The following is a 23,295-nucleotide window of genomic DNA, read 5'->3' on the forward strand; positions in this document are numbered from 1 at the left end:
CAAAGGTAAGAAAGGCAGATGCTAAAAATTTATTCCAGAAAACCCAGGGAACAGGAAGCCTGGAATCCCTGGACTAACTCCTGAGCCTAAACATGAGAAAAATGGCCTTTGCTGAGGATTCAGAGTCAATGGGAAATGATATATAAGATGTGCTAGGAATGGGTCCCCAATTTCTTTCCTTCCTCAGTCTGTTCTCTGCAGCTCTCATGGCCCTCGGAGCAGTAACCACACTCTGGGCCAAGGCTACAGGCACAGGATTTTAGATTTTAATAAATAAATAACCTAACACACAGGGTGAGCACGGCGGGCAGCTGATTGAAGGAGCAGCTTGCTGGGTCTTTCTTGGATAGTAGTAAGAGAAAAGGCATGGAGTTCTATTCCTTATGATGTCTTCTGGCTTGAGTTACAGGCACTTAATACCTGGAGGGAAAAAGAAAGGCAAGACTGATTTTATCAGCTAGTGGGGATGCTGGAGCATGAAGAGTCTACTTAAAGGTGTAACAGGGAGGCAGGGGCTTTTCTGGAGTGTACGGTGAGTGTAGATGACTATAGTTTTTCTGCACATCAATGAAAAAAGGACAGTATTTCTTGCGAAAAGGGAACACTAATGTTGGCAAAAGGTCTCAAAGAGTCCTTTGCAGGTGGCACTGAGCAGGTGGTGGGTTTATTCTGTGTTCATGTAGATGTATGTGGTAGGGGCTAAGAAGACCAATTCCAGAGCAGGAAATTCTTAACTACCCGGATTCCCTGGTTTCTGGGGAGCCCAAGCACCTGTAGTAATTAGGCTTGAAGGGCCCATTCTTGTTGAGTCCCAGATACTTGGCCTGTTCATCTGTCAGTTCTGTCAGGTGGGCGTCAAAGGTGGGCAGGTGTAGGCTTGCCACGTACTCATCTGGAACAGACCACACAAGTCCTGGTATGAGCATTCATGTCTCCTATCTGGCTGTTCTCCCCAAACTGGGCCTGAAAATGTTGTGAGATACCTTCTAATTCCTGGAGCTAAGTGATAAAAATTTAACTTTTGCTCACTGACCCACAATTCTAAGGAATGCTTGCTTTCAGCTTCAAACCCAGTGCCTTTCAAAGCCATAACATTTCCTCCTTACTCTTTCAGCCTTGAACCTTTCCTTCTTCCCAGAGGGGTGAGACAGAGAGATGAAACAAGGAACAGGCCTTAGGGTCTAAAAGAAAAAAAATGGGATAGTAGGGGGACTAAATAATGGGAGGCTACAACTTTAGTTCTGCCTTGGACTCTATACTTTGGGTCATTCAGGCAAACTGGAAAGAAATAATTCAGAATACTACTATGCTGTTTGCTTTACTTTCAGTACTCTTCCTTCTTATGGGTTTTGGCTTCTATTTTATTATTTGAATACACTGTACAATAAGTAAATATTCATAAATTATGAATAACATGGTTTTGTCATTTCCTAAGTATCTGTTTGGTCTACCCAACTTCATTATATATTCAGTCAGAACATGAACTGCTGTATTTCCTTTATATTCTTTCAACTATCTATTAAAGGGAAAGTATCCCATTTGTTTCAGATGCTAAAACAAAACCAGAAGTCAATATATTCTCTGATTGTTGACTGAGGTATTTGTAAACACATTGGGTCAATCCCAGTGTTTAAGGCAGGCTCTTTAAAAATTTAGTAGAGTTTAATGTTACTCTTGTACTGAACACCCACCTAACTACACTCTTAACAAGAACCACTTAGTCTCTTTGGCCTGAGGCAAGGGGGCTAGCCATTAGAAGGTGTAGTATGAAAAGCAGGGGCTGTTAAGCAGCCTAAAATGGAATAAATCAGATGTCACATGGTAGAGATGATTTCTCTTTTGGAGGGGGATATTTTTCTTTCTCTGAGATTTGTACATACAAGATACTTTGAGAGAAAAATCCTTAAAATTCATAGGCAGGTAAGCTAAATCACAACAAAATGTCAGAACTTCATTAGGGCAACCCATGTGGGAAATGGGATAAATCATCTGGAAATGGAACCTAGGACTCCTAGCTACTACTTTATAAGATAAAGATGTCTTTTTTTCCCCTACCCATAAGAAATTAATGCCCCCAGCTTCCTTTAACCTCTGACTCTGAACTACTTTGGTAAGAATGGGGAAGGAAGAGCATGTGCTTACCCATTTTCTTAGGCAATAGGTAGACATCCTGCTTGTAGCGACCCTCAGGAGCATTGTAAAGCTCTATCAAGGCGAGAGCCTAGAAAAGCAAAGAGAGGGATGCTGACATGCCATTCACAGTCATCTACCCTGTATTGAGTAAACCCAGCTGGTCTGAGCACCCTCTCCAGCCCATTGTTGTTCTACTCTGAAGGTCTCACCTGAGTAGTAGCAGTGATTGAGAGCACAAATGTAGGCACTGTGGAGCAGCTTAGGTTCAGCAGACGACCCTAGTGATCAAAGGTAAAGACACAAAGGGGTTAGGAGTGTCACTGGCCTTTGAAGAGTGAGATAAGAGCATGACTGCCATTTCCCAAACCCTTCCCTACTAACACTGATAGACAAAAAGTAGGTGTTTAATACATAGGAGTTAACTGACATCTACTTTATTTTTTAAGTGCTTTAAAAAAAATTTTTTTTTTTTTTTTGGGTGCTGGGGATTAAACCCAGGGCCTTGTGCTTACAAGGCAAGCACTCTACCGACAGAGCTATCTCCCCAGCCCCCAAATTTTTTATTTTTAACTGGTACATAAAAATTAAAATTGGTCAGGTGCAGTGTGCATGCATGTGATCCCAGTGGTTAGGGAGGCTGAGGCTGGAGGATCATGAGTTCAAAGCCAGCTTCAGCAACTTGGCAAGGCTTTAAGCAACTTAGCAAGACCCTGTCTTTAAAGAAAATACAAAAAAAGGGCTGGGAATGTGGCTCAGTGGTTAAGCAACCCTGGGTTTGATCCCCAGTACAAAAAAAAAAAAAAGTCTTTCTTCTAGCTTTTGAAATACATACTACATAATTGTAATCTGTAATCATCTTACTGTACAATAAAATACCAGAACTTCTTATTCCTATCTAACTATGACTTAGTACCCACTGACCACCCTTTCTCTATCCCTCCCTCCCTGCTACTCTCCCCATCCTCTGGTAACCACCATTTTACTCTCGACTTTTATGAGATCACGTTCCATATCTGAGTTCATGTAGTATTTGCCTTTCTGTGCCTAACAAAATGATTTCCAATTCATAAACTGACAGGATTTCATACTTTTTATGGCTAAATAGTATTGTATTGTGTATATGTATAACATTTTCTTTATTCATTAATTAGTTAACGGACATTTTGGTTATTTCCATTTTCTGACCATCATGAACAGTGCTGCAATGGAGTGCAGATGTCTCTTTGACAAACTTATTTAATTCCTTTGGATATACACCACATCGTGGGATTGCTGGATAATAGTTCTGTTTTTAATTTTCGAGGAAACTCTATACTGTTTTTCATAATGGCTGTACAAATTTACATTCTCATCGATAGCGTTCAAGGGTCTCCATTTCTCTACATCCTCACCAGCATTTGTTATCTTTCATCTTTTTTTTCGGTGCTAGGGATTAAACCAAGGAACACTTTAATATGAGCTACATCCCCAGTTTTTAGTTTGAGACAGAATCTCACTAAGTTGCTTGAGATCTTGCTAAATTCCTGAGACTAGCCTTGACCTTATGATCTTCCTGTCTCGGCCTCCTGTGTTGCTGGGATTACAAGTGTGTATCACTGTACCAGGTAATAATGGTCATTCTAAACTAGAGTTAGATGATATCTCCTTGAAGTTTACCCTGGGCTGGGGACGTGGTTCAGTGGTAGACTACTTGCCTAGTGTGCACAAGACTCTGGGTTCAATCACTAGCACTGAAAAAAACAAAACAAAACAAAACCCAAAAAACCAAAAACATTTCCCTGATGATCACTGATATTGACCTTTTGTATGTCTTTGGAATTAAAATCTAAATAAAATCACTAAAAAAGGGCTGGGGAGATAGCTCAGTTGGTAGAGTGCTTGTCTTGCAAGCACAAGACCCTGGGTTTGATCCCCAGCATTGCAAAAGAAAAAAAAAAAAAAATCACTAAAAAATTTTGGAAAATTTGATGAAGGTATAGCTAAATAATTTTTGGGATTATGTAAAAAGGAGTAGGCATAGTCACATAATACTGCCAAGGAAAGGAATATTTCTCTTGAATTTTCTACACTCTATAGCAAAATATGCTCCTTCTGAGGACTAACATCCCTTTGAAAGACTGTTCTAGGCAATGATCTTGTCGGGTGGGGGGTCTCTCCAGGTTGTGAGGAGAGATATCCATGAACTTAAGAAACTGACGATTTTTTGCTTCTTCCTCAGATTATTTCTTCTGAATTCAAGGCAGCCTTGATTCTTTGTGTGTGTGTGTGTGTGTGTGTGGTGCTAGTGATGGAACCCATGGTGTCATGCATGATGGACAAGTGCTCTACTATTGAGCTACATCTCTAGCTTATAACTTTGACTTTTGAGTGTGTAGCTCAGATAGAAGACCTAGAAACTGCCTCCATGCCACACTTTCCTATTTTGTTTTCTAGGGAGCCTGAGCACTCTTTTTGCCTAACCATATAGCAAAAAACACCTGTCTGCTTGATTTTGACACCAAAATTACTATGTGGAACCTCTCAGGGAAACTAGAAATAAGTTACCAGACTGTGGGCTAGTAATGCCCATTTAAACAACCTGCCCATCCCTTCTCCATACCCACCCAGTCTTTCCTTGTGAAGAAACAATTCAGTCCTTGTACAAATGTCCTAAAGTATTTGAGAAAGTGAGATGATTTAGGAAAAGAAGAAGATGCTCAAACCTAACTTATGGGCCCCTAGGTAAAAATAGGCTATCAGTTACATTTTAAAATTCAGTTTCTTTAATACAAAAAAGAAAATAACTGAAAATCAAAACCCAAGGAAAGCATTATTATCCTCCTTGTTATTTTGGTGTCTTTCCCTGAAGAGAAAGCAATAAGAACAGGGCTTATCCATTATAGCAATCAGGATTTCAGGACTGGGGAAGAGAAGCCTTCAAGGAAGGAGGAGTAGCCAAATACTGACATGACAGGAAGGCTACATGGAATGAAACTCAAGAAGAAACCAGGATGGGGAAATATCAAGAACCAGTATAGAGCTGAGTACCTACTACACATCTGGCTCAATTCAGGGGAGTGGACACTCAAAAAACAGGGACTTTGTCAGCACAGACTTAGCTTTCCCAGAGCCTACCTAAGAGTCTGATTTAGTCAGGAATACCTACTTTGTGCTTACTGATTAAATCATCCCACAAATGCCATTATCTCTTTGTAAGCATCACTCAAAGTGGCACTGGTTCTATCTGTTAATTCCTTCCACAGTAATAGTCATTATCTGACTCATCCTGGAGAGTGACATGGAAAGACAGGATAATTGGTGAAAAGTGGGGAACTAAAATAGTTTCTTAATTGCTGAATGAAAAGACCTTTCACAATGAGAAGAAAAATCCATTGGTAAAGTAGTTAAACTTGTGTTTGAGAGAAGGGATTGAAAAGATAAGGGAACATGAGGAGGAAGGAAACTGGGTACTGTAGTCTCCCCTGACAGCGGGGAGTATATCTGCCAGCCTCAGTCTTACCTCTGCCAGCAGTACTATCCTCTTGCCATCAGGCCATATCACATGGTCAACTTGGGATCTCACTCGCTCCCAGGTCAGTTCTGGTGTCCGCAGACTCGCCTAGAACACATACAGCAAGATCATTAGCCATGGCAAGTCCCATGTTGGGGACAGAAAGAGGTTGAAGAAAACCATTTCAAATAGCAAGTTGAAAGGAGCACCCAACATGCCACATGGAGAATACCTGTCCTGGGTTGGTTAGGACTGTTCCATTTCAGGGAATTTAATCTTAGGCCCAGGGAGGGATCACTCAGGATGTCATTCCACAACACATATTGTACGCCCACTCTCTGCTGAGCACAGTAAAAGGTGCTACGGGAAATACAAAAGAAACCAAAGGCGTGGTTTCTGCCTTCAAAAAGCTTGCACTTAGTTGGGGACACAGAACAATACATATGTGAGAGGAAAATACTTACAAAGCAACATGCAAACTAGTGCAAACTAATATAGTGCAAACTGAATACATAAGTGCTGAGAGACGCAGACAAAAAAGAGGATCAGAGCTGAGTGGGATTAGCTAAAGGCTGAACGTCCTAGACACAGCATGCTGGCGCCAATGTTCTGCCCTCATGTCCCAATGTCCCAAGTTCCACCTCATTAATGATGGTGGTTCACCCTAAAGTTACAGAAGCTTTGTGACCTAAGTGCGAATGTGAGGTAGCCTTTAAAGAAATGCTGTATGGTAGAGTAAAGCTCCCAACGGCTCACCCTCCTTCCATTTCTGTATATTGTATATTCAGAGAACAAGAGAAAAAATGTTAAGTTTATTAACAGCAGCAAATAACAGTCACAGGGTGTACACTTAAGACAACTGCTTCCTTCTTTCAACAAGCAATGCCTAAAATAGAAAGGGAGTTCATATTTTAAAACCACTGTTGGTTCACTTGATAAAATTGAAAATTTCTGCCAAATACTAGTTTTCAAAGAGAAATACTTTTAGTTATACAATAATCATTTATTAAGCACATGTCATATTCTAAGTATTGGAGTAAAGGACAGAAATATAGGTAAGACTGGATTCCTTTACTAGAATGTGATTTATGGATAGGGACAATATCTTCTTTTCATTTTTATACCCCTAAGTTCCATCTAAACATACAATGGGGTTATCGATTAATTTTGGAAATTCACAGCCCTCTCCCTGAAGAAGTACCAATCTAGTGGGAAAACGGACATAATTATATTTCGGTGTATTCAGAACCATATTAATGGTCTGAGGCATTTCTTTATTAGATAAAAAACATATATAAAATTTCTTGAAACATCGAGTATTATAAATTGGTTCAGTCTTTCTAGAGAGCAATTTAGCAGCAGTTAGCAAAATTTTGTAGGTACCTAATCTTTTACCAATTAATTTTCCTTTTAGGATTCCTATAGAAACATTTGCTCAAGTCAGAAATATGAGTGCCCAAGAATGTTCAATCTAGCATTATTTAATAATAGAAAAAAAAAAAAGGAAATCAGCAAAGCAATGGCTAAGCAAATCAGGATAGTTCTATACAGCAGACTATTATTCAAGTCTTAAAAAAACAAAGTAGGGGTTTTGGGATGTAGCTCAGTGGTACAGCCCTAGCCTATCATTAATGAGGCCCTAGGTTTAATCCATAGCACTGCTAAAAGAATTAAAAAAGTAGATATGTATGTGTTAATGTGAAAACCATTAAGTGAAAGAAATCAAGCTGTTACAATATAGCATAATGTTAATTTTGTCTGACTTTAAACATATTAATGTTATTTGAAATTTTGAACTAAACAAGTATTACTTTAAAATTAGAATTTTAAGGGCTGGAGGTATAGCTCAGTGCTAGAGTGCTTGCCTAGAATGTACAAAGGCATGGGTTTGATCCCTAGCGCGCGCACACACACACACACAAAATATAAGGAAATACTGTGAATATAGTTAGAAAGAATTTAAGCAAATAGATCATTCTGGAAGTTAAGGATATATAAAGGTAAATCCTTTTGCCTTTGGAAATCTCACATGGAGGATAATAAGCAGGTGAAGACAAGAGCTATTTCCTGGTGACACTAGAGGCTATGTGCTAAAGCACTAGAATGGCTCTGATTCAGGGAAAAGAACTCAAAGGTTAGTTTTAAAAAGAGGTGTAAAGGGACACTTGGTTGTCCAGGGAGCTCCAATGACCTGACTAGTAAGGTCTAGGTGGTAGTCACACTGCTAAAGTGTTCCTAACCTATGACTGACACAGCTATATGAATCTCTCTTAAAGGCATAAAAATGGGGGCTGGGGGTGAAGCTCAGTTGTACAGCACGTGCTTATTAGCATGTTTGAAACCCCAGTACCACCCCCACAAAAAACAATGAAAGAAAAGAAAAAGACACCCAGTGGCTTCACTCTGAATTTATAATCTCTAAGCAATCTACCAGGAAAAGTTTTCTCTATGCATACTGCTATTCCAAACTAGGCATACATCCTGCTATAAATTAGCCAGTTATTATGCTTGCATGAACTGATATTATATGATTTTGAACAGTGCACATCAGTTTTTTTTTTTTTTTTTTTTTTTTTTTCAGGGAGAACAACTGTGGTTGTAGTTCTATAAAGCATATAATGAATGGTTAGTCTTGGGCTAAATCATTCTTTGCCTGGAAGAAAAATTTTAAAGTTTCTGAGTTTAATTTTTTTAAAACACAAGTCAGATTTGTCACTAATTTGTTTGAAACCATCCAATGGTTTCCTTCCTATTCAGAATAAAGTCCTTATCATAGCCTAAAAACCCTGCACAGCCCACGACCTCCTTGAGCTGCCTGTCTTCACCCCTTTGCCCATTTTGTTCCTGCCACCACAGCTTCTTTTCTGTTCCTCAGATACCAAGCAGGTTTCTACCTGTTTTATTTGCCATTCTTTTTGCTTTGGTGGTGCTGGGGATGGAACCCCAGGGCTTTACTCATGCTAAGCAAGTGCTCTACCACTGAGCTATACTCCCACCTTGCCATTCTCTGAACAGAATGTTCAGATCATTTATTTTATTCATGTTTCTTCCCAAGTCATATCCTAAAAGAGACCTTTCTTGACCACCCCAACTAAAATAGTATCTTCAATGTCCTCACCTTGCTTTTTTCAATACTATGCACTGACAACAACTATTTCTTATTTGTCTCCCACACTAAAATATAAGGTCTGTGAGAAGCAGGATGTTGCTCACTGTTATATCTTCAACCAATTAATACTTGAAACAGAACAGAATGAGTATTCAGTATATATTTGCTAAACGGTGAATAAACATTCTGGTTTCAGTTATTAATTGTTTGCTATTTCCTTAAATTTCACTTTATATGCCCTGAAACACTACTACCAAAAATTGGCAATTTAACTTTTCAAAAGTCCTTCTGAGCATCTTTCTTTCTGGACCATATAATTTAGTCTTCTGCCAGAAGAACACAAAAAGAAGTGAGAGATGGTATTTGGTTCATGTCATGGCAAAGATGGAGGTCTACCTAGCAATATGAGCAAAACTAGTTTAGTCTCAACACAGCAGTTATGGTGATCCTTTTCAAATGAAAGTCATCCTATTAATACTAAGATGAACTGTTCTAAGCCCTAAAACAGTTCCCTGTTTCTCCCAGAGTATAATCAGGAATTCTTAGGATGCACTATGAAATCTGGCCTGATCTCATCTTTTGCTCTTCCCTGCCCTGTGCTCATCCTGGGCCAAGCACCCTGGCCTTGTTGTTCCTCAAATAGACTAGGCACACTCTCTCTTTAGGGCGTGTATACTGGCTATTTTCTCTGCTTGAAATGCTCCTTAGCAAAAAATCCACATGGCTAATTCCTTCAAGTCTGCTCAAACAGGCCAGGTATAACTGTGCACACCTGTAATCCCAGCTACAGGGGAAACCAAGGCAGGAGGATTGCAAGTTCAAGATCAGTCTTGGTAACTTAAGTGAGACCATGTCTCAAAATAAAAAATAAAAAGGTCTGGAAATGTAGTTCAGCGATAAAGTGTCCCTGAGTTCAATCTCCAGTACCACCAAAATATAAATAAATAAAGTCTGCTCAAATATCACCTTCTTGTGGAAATTGAACCAAAGGGCATTCTACCACTGAGCTACATCCCTTGTCATTTTTATTTTATTTTGACACAGGGTCTCAGTAAGTTGTTAAGTCTGACCTTGAACTTGGGGTCCTCCTGCCTCACTTTCTGAGTTGCTGGGATTATCATGCCTCGATAACTAAATTTTTAATAAGTAAACTATCATGGTAAGACACAGTAATGAGGCTATTCCACTGACAACCCAAGGTAGAAATAGGCTTTGATAGATTGTGTTGCCAGATTTTTTTAGTTTGTTTGTTTGTTTATTCATTTATTTATTTCTGTGACACTAGGAATTAAACCCAGGGCCATGAGCATACTAGGCAAGTGGTCTACCACTAAGGTTCCCAAGCCCCTGCCAGCTATTTTTAATACAAGAATAGAGAACAGCGTTTAAAGAAAGAACCATGTAAAACAGATATTATCCAACAGGCTCTCTGATCCTTACCTGGAAATGCTGAAGCTCAATCAGAGCAGCCCTCAGTGCACATGAAGGATGCTATGGTTAAGCCATATACTCAGAGAGAAATACAGTTGTGCCATAAAGATGTCATAAAAATGTAAAACCAGGGTGAAAGAGAGATACTACGATATGCCTGAAAAGGAATAACACCTTCTATTAACTATGACTTGGAACCAAGTATTATCAGGACCAAGTGCTGTTAGATTGAAAAATTTTAGGATGAATATAATCAAATTAGAGAACTACAGTGATAAATTTACCAGGTTTGAGGAACACATGCTATTACACAATGGCACTGGATTGACTGTGACTCCCACAGACTCAATTACTGTGGTTCAGAAAATATGTTAAGGGGAGACCAGCCCAGTGAAAGAGGAAGAGAAAAGAAGAAACCACAGTATTTGGCAGGCACAGTCAATCCTAAGCAAGGTATTCCTCCCAGTCCACAGGTTTCTCTCCCTTGACTTGATTGTATGGACCAACCTACTTATCTCATCTTTATGGTAAAATCAAACACCACAATACTATCATTCTGACTCACACTCATTTTATCTTGTAGTGTTGGGTTTCCCCAGCTCTCAATCCCAAAATAAGAGAGAAAATGATTTATAGTATAATAGGTAATAAGCTTAGATGGAAGAAGACAATCACTTAAAATTGATTAAGATGAAGAATCTTCATAGCATCCACAAGCACATAGGGTTAGATAAAGTGAACAGCTGTGGACAACTCTGCCAATTCTGTTTAGGATGGTTGATGACCCTGCTCTTCCAGTTTGTTTCTTGGGAAGGAAAAAAAGAAAAAAAAAAAAAAAAAAAAGGCCCCAATAATAAACCACTTGATCTTACCACATCAATCTCCGTGTTGGAATGTCCCATGTTACAAACGATGCAACTATTCTTCATACGATCCAAGTGTTCTCTGGTTACCACATTCTTGTTACCTTAAAAACAGAAGACATCTATATGAAAAGAAATGAAGTTGAGCCCCTACTTTATATGATATGTAAATATTAACTCCAAATGCATCAAGACCTGCCAGAACTAAAACTATAAAACACTTAGCAGAACACACAAATAAATCATTTAGAAATAACATCTTAAGAACATCAAGAAATCAAGGAAAAAACAGGTATATTGGACTACATTTAAATTAAAATTAAAAACTTTTGTATTGCAAACGACACCACTAAGAAAGTGCAAAGACATCCAGTATCACAAACAAGAGAAAACAAAACAATAAACAAACCAAGCCCCCTCCCCAACAAACAAGTGAAAGTGACAACCCACAGAAGGAAACAAAATACCTGCAAATCATATACTGAAAAGGGATTTGTATCCATAATATGTAAGAAACTCACAATTCAATAATCAAAAAACAACCCTATGTGAAAAACAAAGGATATGAATAGATATTTCTCCAAAGAAGATATGCAAACAGTCCATAAATATGTGAAAAAAAATGCTCAACATAATGAGGGAAATACAAATTAGTCATTAGGGCAATACAAATCCAACCCATGATAAGAGATCACTTTACACCCAATGGGATGGCAATAATAAAAAGACAAATGATAATAAGTACTGGTGAGGATAGAGAGAAATCAGAACCACCACGCATTGCTGGTGGGACTATAAAATGGTTCAGTCACTTTGAAAAAAAGTGTGGCAATTCCTCAAAATGTTAAAAGTAGAACTGCTATATGGCCTAGCTATTCTATTTCTAAGTATACATCTAAGAAAATGAAAAATATATGTTCACATAAAAACTTATATATGATGTTCACAGTATTTATTCATGAGTGCTTCAAGGTGAAACCAACCCAAATGTTCACATAAATTAATGAATGGATAAATAAAATGTGGTATATCCAAACAATGGAATATTAGTCAACAACAAAGGAATGAAGAACTGATACATATTATCATATGGATGGACCTTGAAAACATGCTAAAAAAAAAAGTCAGTCACAAAAGGTCACATATTATATGATTCCATTTACATGAAATTTCCAGACAGGCAAATCTATAGAGACAGAAAGATTAGTTGTTGTACAGCTAGAAAAGGTAAAGGATTGAACAGAGAGTAATGGTTATGGTGTAGGGTTTCTTTTCTCTTTATTTTCTGTACTGGAGATCAAACCTGACAGAAAGATTAGTAGTTGTACAGGGCTAGAAGAGGGTGAAGGATTGAACAGGGAGTGATGGTTATGGTGTAGGGTTTCTTTTCTCTTTATTTTCTGTACTGGAGATTGAACCCAGGACTGCTCCACCACTGAGCTACATCCCCACACCTTTTTATTTTTTATATTGAGACAGGGTCTCACTAAGTTGCTCAGGCTGGCCTTGAACTTGAGATTCTCCTGCCTCAGTCTCCTGAGTTGCTAAGGTTACAGGCATGTGCCATTATGCACAGCTAAGGTTTCCTTTAGGAACGTGGAAAATATTCTGCAATTAAATAATGGAATTGTCGTGGTTTGGATGGGAGGTGTCCCCCCAAAAGCTCTTGTGTTAATGCAAGAACGGTCAGAGCTAAAATGATAGATTATGAGTGCTATAACCTAATCTGTCCATCCTTGTTTGAATGGACTAACTTAGAAGTGGAAAAGTTTATTTGGGGCTCACAGTTTTAGAGGTCTCAGTCTATATACTGCCAACAGTCTGACCATGTAGTTCAGAAGCCTTTGGAACTGATTAGTGGTAATTTTGAAAAGTTTAGAGATGCAAGATGGAAAAATTTTAGAATATTGTAAGTGGAGTTTAATGAGCGATTCTGGTGGGAGCTCAGAAGATCAGAATGGTGATGTTAATGAGGATTCTGAGAGAAATGAGAACTCTATGGGGAAATGGACTACGGGTTGCTCATGTTATATTCTGACAAAGACCTTGGTTACATTTTGCCCATGTCCTGTTACTTTGTGTAAGGCTGAATTTAAAGGTCATGGGCTAATTAATATGGTGGGGGAAATTTCAGACAGCACTGTATTCAATTAGTGCCATGGATATTTCTGGCAGCTATTAGTCAGGTTTATGTGAGAATGAGGAATAAAAAACAGAGTTAAAGGATTTTGAAAACTTGTAGTTTGGCCAGAAAAGGCTTGTAAAGCTGGGATCTCTAGTGTGCTTATTGAAGAGAAATGTTAAATACTTTGTATGAGACAACAGAAAAGATGCTTTGAAGGCATCTCAGGAATTTGGAAGACCACACTCACTGCAGGTTCCAGGGTACAGAAGAGAAAATTCCTTTGAGAAGAGATCATAGGGTACCCTGCTTGCACAGGGAGCCCTAGAAAGTTGTTTCACCATGCTGAGCCACACAGCCGCCCCCAGAGGCCACTGCAGCCCTGATTCCAGGGGGCCCAAGTTGCACAAGTTAGCAGCAGACTTTGGCATCATCCATGTGGTGCTGGTTCTGCAGGAATGCAGGATGTTAACGTTAAGGAATCATGGAAGCTATCACTGAGATTTCAAAGGAAGGCCTGTGACTCCAGGTGAAGTGTAGCAGGTTGGAGTCCCTGTAGGCTGCCCTTGAGAGGGTGAAGCTGTGAAAGTGAAGCCAAAGTTGGAATGGAGATCCCAGGAATTAAGAGATGCCAGTAATATAGACTGTCTACCAAGAAAAGCTGCTGGTTGTGAGAAAGCTGGGCTAAAAGAGAGCCCATGTACACTGCAGCCAGCAAGGCCAAAGGGGCAGGGTTGCCTAACCTCTTTGTAATTAACATCTCACAGTCACATGCCCTGGATGCTATACAAAAAGTTAGAAAGAGGCAGAGGTCTTGCTTTGACCCTATTCTTTCTTTCTGTGCCACTACTCCTCCCTTTTAGAATCAAAATATTTATTCTGTGCCACTGTATATTGGATATATGTAACTGGCTTTTTATTTTTATAGGGGCTCACAGATAAGAGTTTACCTTAAGTCTCAGAGGAGACTTTAAACTTGAACTTTTGGGCAACGCTAAAACTGTTGAGATGATGGGACTCTTGGAGCTGTACTAAATGCATTTGCATTGTGATATGGACATGAGCTTTTGGGGACCAGAGGTGCAATGTCATTGTTTGCATATGAGATTCCCTCAGAAACTCCTGTGTTGATGAAGAAATGTCCACAGGCGTAATGATTAGATTATGAGAGCTGTAACCTAATCTGTCCATCCTAGTTTGATTGGATTGACCAAGTGATAAACAGGTGATAAATAGGCAGGTGGGGCACGGCTAGAGGAGGTAGGTGTGCCATGAAAGGGTGTATCATCTCTGTGGTCCTGCCCCTGCTTCCTGATTCTACTATGAGCTGAGCAGCTTTCCTCTGCTGAGCCCTTCCCTATGATATGCTGGGCCATTCCTATAATATGCTGCCTCACCTTGGGCTCAGAGCAATGAAGCTGGTGGTCTATGGACTGAGACTTCTGAAACTGTGAGCCCCAAATAAACTTCCTCCTCTAAGTTGTTCTCATTGGGTATTTTGGTCACAGCAACACAACAATCTGACTAAAATAGGGACAATGTACAACTTTACTAAAAACTACTGAATTGTACATAAGGATGAATTTATGCTTTGTGAAGAATATCTTAAAAAATTAGATTATGGTGATGGTTATACAATCCTGTGAAATTGTTAGAAAATACTGAATTATATATTTTGTTTATTTTGGTGTTGGGGACTGAACCCAGAATCTCTGAGCCCCTAGCCCAAATTGTACACTTTAAAGTAATGAAATATATGGTATGGAAATTACATTTCTAATACAGTATTAAAAAAAAAAAGATCCAGAGGATTGACATAAAGCAAGACCAATCTTTTGGGGTCCCTTTTTCCTGTGCCAGCTCTTTTTGAGGCTATAAATACACTTTTATTCTTAAATATTCTGAGTTTCCCTCTCTTAAAGTAGAATTATAAAAGAAAGCCAGTGTCTCTATGATTTATAAAAATAAAATAAGCTTCTCAATATAAGGAATATAGCTCTCTGTGCATATTCCTCTCTCAAATTAAAAATCTACTCAGTTGGGAATTAACACAATAACCTCTCTCATTTTCTCTAACTATGAAGAATTTTGCTCTAGCTTTGCCTTAATTATAGGGACTACAGAAATACTTCAATTTGGAGGTAAAACTAATAACTAAGGAACTGGGGGTACAGTTCAATGGTAGAATGTATGCACAGCATGCTTAAGACCTGGGTTTAATCCCTAGCACACACACAAAAAAAATAAAATGTATACATTTAAGATCTGGCTTCCCAAATACACCTCTACAAATGAATCTCATCCTAGGCTGTATCCTACACAGCTAAGGATGGATGGAAATATAACAGTAATAAAGGGTATGCAGAAACTTTCCTACAAGGAAGACCTAATGGTATACCTTTGGTCAGAGTTCTTAAGAGACAGGAAGAATGTGAAAAAGATTGACTGGTTTTGTGGACTAATAGCTCTGGCTTTTGTGTTTGATTTTCAGAACATTTCCAATCTTATTTCACTTGCTCCATCAAAGTATTCCCAAGTGCCATCCCATTTAATATGTCATAATCATACCTGTACAGGTAATAACAATGTCCACTTGTCGGATGACCTCATTCAATTTTACCAGTCGAAATCCATCCATACTGTAGAAATAAAGCATGATTAATGCACCTAAACAGGCAGCTGGACAGCCTTTTGCCATTGAACCTCAAAAGCTATTAACACATTCCTTTGGTACCTAAAGTGTCACTTCTTGAGATGGGGGGACTATTTTTATCAGTGAAAAATCCAAATCATTTCCTTAGCTTATACATAAGAGAAATAAAAGGTTCCTTTGCATCATTGGAACTTATTTCATTCTGGTAACAGGAATCCAGTGGTTAGCATGAGTTCCCAATCAAGTTTCTAGAAAGTGCCACTTAGACACTGAATCTACTACCCCCTGAAACTGCTCTCTCAAGATCATCAATGATCATTTGAATGCTAAAAACAAAAGCATGTTTCACCCTTTCACTACTTGATTTCTTCTGTGACATTAAACATTATTATCTTCTTAAAACTCAATACTCTTTGCACTCCTTGATACTTTTATCTCCTGTTTTTTTTCCTCCCACTTTTCTAATTGTCTCTTATCAACCTCAGCTAACCTTTAAATATTGGCTCTATTGGGTTCTGCCCTAGACTCTTAATTATTCCTTCAGTACTCATTCATAACCTGCCTTTGGCTGCAAATGAGCACTTTTAGGTAGCTGATTTGTACATATGTATCTCTAACTCTTCTCTAAAGCTTCACAGCAGAGGATCAAATTGTCCACTGGATAGTTCCTCACAGGTGTCCCAGAAGAATCTCAAGCTTACTATGTTTGAAAATAAACTCATTATCTTCTCCATATTCCCATCCTCATCTACTCATCCTCTATATATCTTGATCAATAACACTACTGTTCACCAAACTGAATTAACAAAATAAACTAGAACATGGCTAGCCTACTGACTCTCCATAACTGAAACTGTCATCAAATCTGGTTGATTCTATTTTCTTAATTCCTTCAGTCTCTTGAATCTACCTGTTCCCTTCTCTCCCTGCTTGCTGGCCTTGCCTAAGTTCATGTCTTATTACTTCCTGTCTTAATTACTGCAGTAACCCTTGGCCAAATCTCATTACCTTTAGCCTTATGTCTCAAAATCATTTTGCAGAGTGACATCCCTAAATGCAATAGAAACTTGTCACATCTTTGCTTAAAATACTTCAGTGAGATTGACTGTCTTCAGAATAAGACCTAAATATTTCCACCTAAATAAATATTCATGTATCAGTTCATATCTATAAGCTAATTTGAACTATACTGCAATCATTATCATGTTCAGGTTTTTATAATGAACATGAGAGTACTAGAAAGGTGAGGGTTCACCTCCTGTGCTAGAGTCTTGAATGTTAGCAACTCTGTTGGGGAAATGTGTGGGTTTAGGGTTAGGATGTATGAGGAGGGGTTGGACACAGGGAAATGGCTTTATGCCGTGCTTTATTTCATCCTGGATACCTTCCCTTAGAGAATTACTGGTTAAGACTGTGGGGTATAATTTGAAACTTAATAATTATAAGAGTACAAACAAGTTCCCATAAACTATTCATTCAGAGTTAGTAGATTTTACCCTTAATTTGGATTTGTCTCTCAAAAGCTAATATGTGAGAACAATGCAAGAAGGTTCAGAGGAGAAATTATTGGGTTGCAAAAGTCTTAACCCAATCAGTGAATTAATCCCCTACATGGAATTAACTGAGTGGTAACTGAAGTGGTAGGGTGTGGCTGGAGGAGGTGGGAATAGGGGCATGGCTTGGGGATATATATTTGTAACTGGCCAGTGGAGTCTCTCTCTCTGCTTTCTGATCACCATTTGAACTGCTTCCCTCTGTCACTCTCTACCACCATGATGTTCAGTCTCACCTTAAGCCCTGAGGAATGGAGCCAGCCTTCTATGCACTAAGACCTCTAAAACCATGAGCCCTTAAATAAACAGTTCCTCCTGTCATCAGGTCTTGTAGTCACAACAGCAAAATAACTGACTAAAACAATTAGGTTCAAGTAATATATTTTTGGGAAGAATGCCATAGAATGCCCTTTTAGTGTATCACATCAGAAAGCATCTGATGCCAGCCTATTTCCTTCCTCCCTCCCTCTCTTCTTCTTCCTTCTTTTGTGTGTGTGTGTGTGTGTGTGTGTGTGTGTGTGTGTGTGTTGGGAATTGAACTCTGGGCCTTGCACATGCTAATAAGCACATGCCATGCTCTACCACTGAGTTATATACCCTTGGTCTTGCTAATTATTTTGTTCCTTGTTCTCAAAGGGGTACCAATTACATATGGAGAAGATAAAAAGCTACTTGTTCTTTGGCTCCAATTCTAAAGATTAGAGCCTAGCTCTTTGATCCTTCAAAGTCAGAGCTTACTTTTTGGCAGCCTTTCTCAGGATCTGGACTTCTCTAAGGTGAGATGTGGTACTACCCAGGCCCTTTCTTAGAGGTATCTCTTATGAGATTTCAGTGTGGAGGAGGAAGTAGATCTCCCTTGCATGCTTACCAGGCTTGCAGGGCACAGATGGGGTCAATCTCAGTAACATACACAATGGAGCCCATGGCTTTCAGAGCAGCACAGCACCCCTTCCCCACCTGAAGTGGGGAGAGAGCACACATAAAAGAAAAGTCAGTGAGAAAATAGTTTCTCAAAGCTTCTGGTAAAGTGTACCTTTCTTCCCACCCTCAGATGGAATTTTGCTGAATAGATTCATGCTTGAGAAAAAACAAGAAAAATAAATAAATGCAGATCATAAACAAACTCCGGGGGCACCTGCTTAAGAACACCCACACTCACGATTTATAATCAAAACACAAGCTAAAGGAACATCACAAACATTGGTGCTGGAACAAGTCAGAAAATCAACCTAAAAAAAATGGCAAAAATGCAAAGGGAAAAAGAAAGATTGTACTTTAACCAGAGGGCCTCTAATTTTTTTTCTCTCCATATAAAGTGGTAAATGAATATAATCTATGTCCGTATGTATTGGAAATAATTCTAGGATATTATAATCTATGTCCATATGTATTGGAAATAATTCTAGGATATGTCAGCAAAATACATTTTTAACACCTAATAAGAAGTGCAAGGTTAAACTTTACCTCTCCGTAGCCACAGACCACCACTTGCTTTCCACCAAACATCATGTCTGTTGTCCTTTTAAGTCTAGGGGAAAAAAAATTTAAGTAAGTTTATTTGTTTTTCACTTTGATAAAAAGCTTGGTTTCTACCCTAGAGAAACTAATAACCAGAAAGAAAGGTTGACTAAAATACATATTTTCTCACTCCTTGACATCCAACCAATTCTGTGTATATGAGAGATTTTTTTTTTTTCTTTTTTCTTGATAGTGGTGGAGAAGAGAAGATGAGGGTTATATAGTAATTTTTTTTTCTTCAGTTATATCTCCAGTTCTTTCAGTTTTTTGTTTTGAGACAGGGTCTCACTAAGTTATTGAGGCTTGTAATTCTGCCTCAGTCTTTCGACTCAGTGGGATTACGGTTGTGTGCCCAGTTACACCAGAATAACTTTCAAACATTAATAGCAATATACACACTTATTATATAATATTTTGAATATATAATATTTTGAAACAAAAGAAAAGACATAAATATTAAAGTAATTTTAATTTAGGAGCTCTGTTTTAATGGAAACATTATTCTAGCTTATTGATTTAGATAATATAAAATATAACAATGGCACATGAGTAATACAGTTAGTGGTTTCAGAATGGCCAGTGAGAGCAATGGGTGAAGGAGAGCTTTGATACGAGCTGACACTGACACTGACCACAGGAGTAGTCAGTGAGTTTTCTGGGGGTTGATCCCTTCTCAGACATGTTCTCCCTCTGTCTCTGATTCTCTATAAAGTTGATCCTGTTTCTAGGGTTTCTCAAAAAAACTTGTAGGAGTGATTTCTGGCTCCTCTTGGTATGCAATGAGACTCCTTTTTTTAGGAATCCTGGACTAGGCAAAAGAAAGTTTTAAATTAAAAAGCAGACTATGTTGCAATAGACAATTTCTACAAGTATTTATAGGTCTTTTTTACTCATTTATCTATCTGCTTACATCTTCTGTTGAATAGAATCTATAAATGTTCCAAAGGCAAAGTAGTAATACTTTTTCAATGATTTGGCAACTCCAGCTAATATAACTGCACACATCCAAGTTAAGCTCATCAAATACCAGTAAGTGCAGAGGCAATTCTTTTTGAGTGAAGAGATAAGTCTGGCCGGGTTACTCTATACTTATAAGTTGTGACTTAGGGGAGTAGTAGCTGGAATGGCTAGCACAGCAAGGACAATCAAAAGATCATATTTCTGGGCCTCCTTTGCTTTGGCTACCCTCCACCTTCCTCAAGCCTTTTCTCTTTCTTCCCAAGGAAGATACTCTCTCATTGTGACTACAGAGGGCTGTGGAGGAATGGAAATGTCATCAACACTACTGCTTTGCAAACAACAGCTAGGTTACTTATGTAGAGGAATTCCAGTTAGGCAGCGATTTCTCTGTGATCTTAGGATCCACATCTGCCTCAAGGTTCATTGATAAAAAAATGGAAGAGATCTAAGTCAAGAAAGGATTTAAAAAAAAATTCTTTAGTTGTACACAGACACACTACTTTTGTTTTTATTTATTTGTATGTAGTGCTAAGAATCCAGTGCCTTATACATGCTAGGCAAGTGCTCTGCTACTGAGCTACAACCCCACCATTCCCAAGAAATGATTTTTGAGGGCTGGGGGCAGTAAGATGTGTGGTGTTGTATTAGAATGATGCCAAGTTTCTATTTCTCTCTAATTCTAGCTCCAGGGTCTCTAGAGGAGCTCTTATGTGATCTAAAAATCCTACCTGGAAAGTGTGACCTCTGAAGCACTAGGACATCCTTAGTTTCCTACCAGGTGGAACCTCAGTCTCCAGAAGGCTGCCCTTGCTGCATCTGCACCACAGCCTGAGACAGTAGGACTTCCCTCAGTGTGGTGGGGAACCAGCCTAGAAACCCAGGGCTGTCACCAACACCATTCTCACAGATGCTTTGCAGGAGTGAGTGTTTTCCCCTTTCCGTTGCACCTCTCCCTGGAGCACAGTTTACCTCTCCTTTCATTTCTCTGGCTCTCAGCTCGGCTGAGAGGAACAACTGTTCTTGACCCAGTTGGAAAGTTTTTCACCATTGGCAAGTTCCAACGATCTCTTAGAGCTCAGAGAGTTTCTAGAGAATAGTTGATGTTTTCCTGTTTCTTTGCTGTGGAATCTAGCCTTACTCCTGCTCCACTGCTTCTAGCTTTCTCGCTTCATACATTTCTGACTTTAAAGAACCTTTCTTACCTACATGATAAACCCTGATTGGGAAGGATTCTGTTCATTTTTATGAACTGGTGCAGGTATCTTTATGAATCTTTTACTGAAACTAGCATAGGTTGATTTTAGGTTCACAGATTTAGGACTTGAAAAGTCAAAAAGACATTTAGTTGTGTGGATAAACAAATGGTTTAAGGAAAATACCCTGATTTGATCAGGTTCAAGGTATTCACAATAACCCTTTATCTGCACAGAACTAGGTGCAGAACTACAACAAACTAATGGACTAAAAATCTACTGAACTGTTCAATCTATCAGATAATACTGTTGATCCTATAATTAACAATAGTTGGAATTAGTATTGGATAGCCCCCAAATCAAAAAAATTTCAAAGCAAAAAGCTTCCCTTAAGGTCTAATTCAACCCTAGAACTTATTGTACAGAGTCCTAGAAAGAAGGGCAAGGGAGAAAGCGTGGAGTAAACTTCTCATTTAATCCTCACAATAATTCTGTGAGGTAGGTCTTACTGTCACCATTTCACAGATAAGGAAATACGTACAGAGGAATTAAGTAACAAGTCCAAGGAATTAAAGTTAATAAATAAACAACAGAGCCAACCATAATAGTATATGCCTATAATTCCAGTTACTTGGGAGGCTGAGGCAGGAGGATTGTAAGTTCAAGGCCGAACTCAGCAACTTAGTGAGACCCCTGTCTCAAAATAAAATAAAATAGGATAGGGAAGAGCTCAACAGTAGAGTGACCTTGGGTTCAATCTCCAGTACTATTAAATAAACAAATAACAGTGTTCATTCTAGCTCCAATGCCCTGAGATTCAAACTAGTTATCAATGTGGTTCATAGAACCTTTCTTCATTTTTCCATTAACATTTGCATGATGATAACCATCTGACTTGGCAATATTCTCAACCATCTTCATGGCTTCACTTAGGAAATTACGGAGTACTATAGTTTGGATCTGGAATATACCCTAAAGCCCAGGTGTTAAAGGCTTGGTCCCCAGATTGGTGCTATTTAGAGAGGTAATGGAAACTAAGAGGAGGGGCCTAGTGAGAGGTCTTCTGTCATTGTGGGCATATCCTTGAAAAAGAAAGTGGGACCCCATCCCCTTCCTCTTCTTCTCTTTCCATGTCCTGGCTGTGAAGTGAGCAGCTTTGCTTCACCATACTTCCCCTGCCAGAATGTGCTGCTTCGCCACAGGTTCAAAAGCAACAGGGTCAACTGACCAGGGACTGAAACCTCTAAAACTGCACACCAAAATAAATCCTTCCTAAGTTGATTGTCTCAGTTATTTGTTATAGTAACAGAGCTGATTGAGAAGTGGGATCTTCCTAGCAACAATGAATGAATGTCAGAACACAAGTGTAGAAACAAACAGTATTAGAAGAACACAGGATTTGGTATATAATGAGTAGATTTTGTCAGACTTACAGTACCTACAGATCTGAAAAGTTAGAAATTCTGGGAAATCGTCTGTTCACCACAAGTTTCCAAATGGCCATAGGATTACATGATAGTTAGAATTTAACAATTATATGACAGAGCATGAGATATGACCTGGAATTGGATGACCAGGAACTGTTTTCTAAACTATCAAAAATATTTGTTTGTTTATACTGACTTTAGTTAATGATTCACAGGTCTGATAGGGTCACAAAGTAAGAATTCTGCCTATTAACAGATAAGAATTAGTCTCATTACTTAAGTGAAATAGATTTTCTTATAATAGTGGTACCAATGTAGCTCTGGGTTATAAAATACTGGGTGTGATGTGGTGACAGATCCAGAGGTGCCATATGAATCATTTCTAGAAATAACCAAAGTCAAAAAGAAATTAGAAACCTAACTCAATACTCAAATTCATCTCAAAGATAATAAACATTACCCATCAAGAATTGATTCACGGCAACAGTAGAGGTTGTCAAATTTCTGTTTGGTGACTGAGTCATTGACATTCATGGCTGGAACACAGAGCTTCCCAGCTTTGGACAGTTGGTATAGCCTGGGGATAAGGAAAGTCAGGAAGAATATACAATAATGAGATGTTACAATCTATTGTTGGTTTCATACCAAATCCTAAAAATGTGTAGAGGAAGTGGGCATGAGAGCATGAGACATGACAAGTTTCATCCTATTAGTGGATATTGAGAAACAAAGAATGTGTTTTTAGAGGCTAAATACAACTTAGGGATAAAGACTTTATTTACAAGTCATGTGAAAAAAATCCTTGACCTAACATTAAATTTTAAGACCTTAAATGTAAAAATT

General features: G+C 38.6%; 1 protein-coding gene across 9 annotated transcripts in view; it reads right to left on the reverse strand.

The window, feature by feature from the left end:
- Positions 1-244: 244 nt before the first annotated feature.
- Positions 245-23,295, reverse strand: part of AHCYL2 (adenosylhomocysteinase like 2) — a 183,582-nt gene continuing 160,531 nt past the window's right edge. For all 9 annotated transcript variants that reach the window (XM_079149791.1, XM_079149790.1, XM_079149789.1 and 6 more), the window contains 10 exons: positions 22,913-23,029; positions 18,819-18,882; positions 18,223-18,311; positions 15,717-15,787; positions 11,036-11,130; positions 5,633-5,731; positions 2,343-2,411; positions 2,143-2,221; positions 772-892; positions 245-420 (listed from right to left, as the gene is read on the reverse strand). In XM_079149791.1, the coding sequence (XP_079005917.1) occupies positions 414-420; positions 772-892; positions 2,143-2,221; positions 2,343-2,411; positions 5,633-5,731; positions 11,036-11,130; positions 15,717-15,787; positions 18,223-18,311; positions 18,819-18,882; positions 22,913-23,029 (811 nt within the window). In that variant the 3' untranslated portion in view covers positions 245-413. The remainder of the gene's footprint in view (positions 421-771; positions 893-2,142; positions 2,222-2,342; positions 2,412-5,632; positions 5,732-11,035; positions 11,131-15,716; positions 15,788-18,222; positions 18,312-18,818; positions 18,883-22,912; positions 23,030-23,295) is intronic.

Source organism: Sciurus vulgaris, assembly GCF_902686455.1.
Source record: "Sciurus vulgaris genome assembly, chromosome: 8".
Lineage (NCBI taxonomy): Eukaryota > Metazoa > Chordata > Mammalia > Rodentia > Sciuridae > Sciurus > Sciurus vulgaris.